Source organism: Alligator sinensis, unplaced genomic scaffold (assembly GCF_000455745.1).
Source record: "Alligator sinensis unplaced genomic scaffold, ASM45574v1 scaffold505_1, whole genome shotgun sequence".
NCBI classification, from domain to species: domain Eukaryota; kingdom Metazoa; phylum Chordata; order Crocodylia; family Alligatoridae; genus Alligator; species Alligator sinensis.
Genome location: NW_005841940.1, coordinates 697852 through 702885, shown reverse-complemented (window position 1 = coordinate 702885; position 5034 = coordinate 697852). Strand labels below are relative to the sequence as shown.

The 5034-nt window shown below is 39.3% G+C and overlaps 1 protein-coding gene across 1 annotated transcript in view; it reads left to right on the top strand.

Moving 5' to 3' along the window:
* The window catches only part of SPPL3 (signal peptide peptidase like 3), a 65520-nt gene that overhangs the window by 31855 nt on the left and 28631 nt on the right, over positions 1-5034 (top strand). Inside the window, exons 3-4 of the mRNA XM_025199313.1 lie at positions 1711-1799; positions 4561-4680. Of these exons, the coding sequence (XP_025055098.1) occupies positions 1711-1799; positions 4561-4680 (209 nt within the window). The remainder of the gene's footprint in view (positions 1-1710; positions 1800-4560; positions 4681-5034) is intronic.

The window sequence follows — 5034 nt, the reverse complement described above, 5'->3', positions numbered from 1 at the left end:
TTCAGCAGATAATTATTTTATAAGTTAATGTTAAAATTGTAAATGCAGAACAATAGTTTAAAGAGGCAGGGAATAATGCATGTGGCTTTTATTTTTTGTTTTTAAACGATCACAATCTACATCAGTTACAAATTGATGAATTATGAATGATAGATTCAAGAATGGTCTTGTAGGCACATGCAGTGAGTGGTGGTGGTGTGCTTGTTTTTGTCTAGTATGTGCAGTCATGGGAAAAGTTTATGAAAAATGTAACTAGTAAAAGTTAAAAGTTAGCAACCTTTAAAATTAACTTGAGTTAAGTTAAAAGTTAAACAGTTCCACTTTCAATTAGTTAAATGTTAAGTTAAAAAGAGAGTAGTTAAAAGTTAAGTTGATTCATGAGAAATGTGTGAAACACGGTGAATTGCCTCTTAGCATTATTTTTCATTTTCAAATGCAGTGAGTGGGTTTCTTTTCCAAAAGCTCACAGAAGCACACTAATTTACGTGGAACTCACCCTGTTTTACCTGAAAACCATGTTATACTTGTCATACAGTTTTCAGAATAACAATTTACCAATACCCATGTAATGTTAGATCCTTCTCACCCTCTCCATGTGAAGTACTTTGTAAAAGTCAATGCATCATACAAGTATACCAGAATAACAGAAAGGAGATATTCATAGCCAGGTGGCAAATGAAAGTGGTTTCCACAGAGAACCTCTTTTGTTACAATTTTTATTGTTCAAAAGGATATGAAATAGATCTGAATTATAAATAATGAAAGTGTCTGAAAATCAAAATTAGACTGAAATGAGCAAATCAGTTTAAATGAGAAAAAGAATGTTCAGTTGCATAGCAGAAACCGTGTAAGCATGCTTATTAAACTTCAGCAAAAGCTGCATTTCAAAATTTACATCTGCCAATTTTCCTCTTCTGTCTTGCAAAACTAAGCCCCCACTACTGAACAATCGCTCTACATGGGCAGATGGGGGAATGCTTGTGTTATAATGGATGAATAGTTTTTTCATAGTAGGTGACATCTCTGATAAGTTTCTCACAGATGAGAAGCAATGCTCAACTTCTTGGGTCCTGGGCTGCTGGTTCTGATCTTCATTAAAATTAAAGTCATCATCTGCTTTACCCTCACTACTTGCTCCCGCTCTTATTGGGACCAATGTTTCTGCTTGCTTGTGTTTTTCCCTCTCCTGCAGCCAACTGGCTGCCCTGTTGACTTCTGCAAATGCAGAGAAAATGCCAACATGAACTAAGTAACTCTGGGACTTGTTCTTAAGAGACCATATCTCATAGGAAGGCACATTACTCTCTCGCTCTCAAAACAAGAAGTCCTAGAGTTTCAATAAAGAAATATCGTTCCATGTTAGTCCTAGAGAGTGGCTGTCAGGAAAAACTCTGGGAAAACTGGATTTCAGTTTTTTAAACTTTTAACTTATACTTTAAAAAAAGTTAGTCAGCTTTTTTTAACTAGTTAAAGTTAAAAGTTAGCCATTTCTTTAACTTTTTAACTAGTTAATTCCCATGACTGTGTGCAGTATTGTACAAGAAAAATATGTGACTCTTAAACATAGTATTTTTGTGTTACAGTGGAGCAATAACAATACTATAGCTAAAGTTGCCCCAGAGTTTTTTTTTGTAGTTGTGTAACAACTGTACAACAGAACTTAATGTGGACTTCAAAATTGGTTTGTCAAGTTTTCTTTCTTTATTTCAGGTCCCTTAATATGGACTTCGAGAATCAAGACAAGGAAAAAGACAGTAGCAGCTCAGCTGGGTCTTTCAATGGCAATAACACCAATAACAGTGAGGACTTCTTTTTTTCTCTTCTTTCCTTATTCAGTCCAGTCTGGCTTACAGTGTATTGAATGGTAGAAGTTGTGGTGCTGTAAGGAAATCTGTGCCCACAGACTTGTCAACCTATAGAAATGATGCAAGAATGTTCAAAAGTTACTTGCTTCACAGTTGGACTACGTATTATGGGAAGTGGAAGACTACCCTGCTTTGTTCTTTTGAACAACTAAAGAAGGAATTTTGGGGTTGTTGGTTAAGCACACTAACAAATTGTTTTTCTGTCAAAATGATTGGGAGTGAAGTTAACAACTTTGTAGATACTAATTTTCTTAAAAATCCTGTCAAGGGGGCTGCAGCATATATTCCTATCGTGGTGTGGGAAACTGAGGCGCATGCAATTTAATAGCCTTACCCAAAGCAAATGTATCAAAGCCACACTCAGAATTTAGATATTCCTATATCCCAAACTTCTTGCCACCAAACTATTGTTTTTCTGCCATTTTATACCATACAAGGTAGCTTCTAGGTTTAAAGAAATTGGTTTTGTTAATTTAAAAAAAATCTGATTACAGGTCCTTGAGGAGGGAAAATGATAATCATGGAATGTGAGGAATATAGCCTCTTTGCCCATGAAACTGAAATTTAGTCATGGTTCAGTAACTTGAGGGTTTTGGGGAGCATGAAAATGTAAGCTAATCTGTGCAAGTTAGCCATTTATTCAAACATAACTTTTAAAGTGAAAACATATTCCTGCACCTCACAAGCTACATGTGCGCCTTAAAACTTCATTCTTAATATCTTTTCTGCCTAAATTTGCCTGCCACAGTGTTGGATTTGTTTCTGAGCCCAGTTAGAGATTAGGGTAGTTCTGCACCTACTAAATTCCACTTCGCTGATTTTGTATCAGTTAAGTTATTAATTTGTCAACAGAAACTTTGGGACCCAGTGCCCAGTAACTCAGACTTTAGATTCTTTATTAAGAAAGGATTGTCTGTTACTTGCAGTCAGACCTAAAAATTAGAGCCTGCAGTTGTGTGAAATTTGAAGGCATTGGTCAGGTTCAAACCCCAGCTTCCTCAAATATTTTTGTCAACTCTTCATTTCAAATTTTGCATTGATCCATTTGTTTTCCTACTTCAGAGCTCAATCATTTCTCTCTGCAAATTACCTGAGCACTGCTCCTAAGTTGGCCTGTAGTTAGAGAGCTATGGGAAGAATTATTTTACCCTTTGTGTATCTAAATGGCAGCTTTCTAGTTGTGTAAGTAATATTGCCACTATGCATGGTTAGTGATACTGTTTCCCTTGTAACGTGGACATGTAAGCTTGTGCATATATAGACTTAACGTGCATAATACAATGCACTGATTGGTCAGGGACATGGCTAAGTGCAAATCCTTGAAAAACCATGTACTGAGGCAGGAGAGAACCCTTTAATGTTTTTAGCCTCAAAAGCTGAGTAGTTAGGGCACTTGTCTAGGAAGCCAAAACCCTGGATTTTTGGCCCAGAAGGGGTTTGAATCTGCATGCCTGACTTCCCAGCACAGTATTTTAACCACCACACCACAAAGTAGTACCTTCTCCAGAACTCCTTTTTGAAGCTGAGCCATTGCCCCTTTTATTTAATTGTCATTGTAATTGTAAAATGGATAAACAGCAGTGCACTGGACAGGTTTCTGCCCCATCAGGAGCAAGGGTCCAAATGAGATCCCAGGGGCCTCTCTCTTCCAAAGGAGCATGTTTCACTGAGCCACATGCCCTCTAGTGTGTTCTCTTCCTCCAGCCCCACGTATCTCACTATTTTGGGCTACCGGGGGTGGGGAGTTTGGGTATTGCAAAACCTGTATTGAGGTGGCTAGAGCACTGTGCTGGGAAATAAGAAAGATGCAGGTTCAAACCTCCTTTGTGAAAGGAGGGCGTAGAACCCTGTTCTCTGGCTTTCCAGGCCAGTGTCCAAATAACTCAGCTGTTGGGACTAGAACATGGGGAGGTTGTCTTTCCTCCCTCTTATACTTAGTATTTGTGGGTTTCTGACTGGCTACATTTTTTAGTTAGACACCAGTACACATCCAGAATGAGAGTGTGTAGGTGCTTGCATGTAGACGCCCAGCATGTGTAGCCTACTGCACATGCTCAGTTTATATGTACATGCTTGCACATCCACTCTGAAGTGGAAGTAGAATCACAAACTGTGCATAAGTAGGGACCTAACTAACTTGCAGCAGCTTCCTTCGGATTTCAAAGTCTCAGCGTGGCATTGGGCACCTTTTCTGGGGCAGAGTGCAGGGGTGGGGGGGGACGACATGCTTCTGGCTGAGGGACCCTGGAAGTCCTGTCCCTCCCTGGAGATTGACAGACGGCCATCATGAAAATCGTGAAATTGCGAATGTGATAGGTTCCTATGCATAACATAAGTGGTAAAAATGGCACTTACGCAGGTAGAAAACTGCCATTTAGATGCACAAAGCCCAGCCCAGCCCCTGGAGGGGAGCTGCAGGTAGACAGGGTCATGGCCCGGGCAGACGCTGTGGAGGGCCACTCTGCTGGAGGCTCCCAGCAGGTGGGCCAGCCCAGTGCTTGGACATATGGATAGTGCCCCACCCCACACAGCTCAGGAAGTAAGAGATTGGAGTGGTACTTGGGGAGGGCATGGGGCTTAATTTATGGCATACCTGCCAAGAAGGTTGGCCTCCACTGAGTTACGGGATACTGCTCTAGTGTCAGTATGATAAGGAAAGTCATAAATTAAATTAGGCATGTTCTTTTTGTTGCAGGTATCCAAACCATCGATTCCACACAGGCGCTCTTCCTTCCAATTGGAGCATCTGTCTCTCTCCTAGTCATGTTCTTCTTCTTTGATTCAGTTCAAGTAGTCTTTACAATATGCACAGCAGGTAACTGCATTCTCTTCTCTTCATATGCCTCTGTCTTGAATAGAAAATGCTAATATTAATGAGTGTTACAACTAGGAATTAAAATACATTTCAGATTATCTGATCGAAGTGTATAAAAACTGCACTTAATGATGTCACCAGCCTCAAAGGCTGTCTTTCCGTTATTACTTAGGCAATAATAAATTTATTTAAAATAGCATATGGGATGAAAGTTTCATTTGGAAATCTGGTAAACTGACTGAACTAGGGCAAATTTAAGGAGATGTGGAAGGAATATTTGAAAATGTGCATGTGAATTATTAATTACTGCTTGTAATTGTGTCTCAAAATACACACATTTTTATATACTTTTTC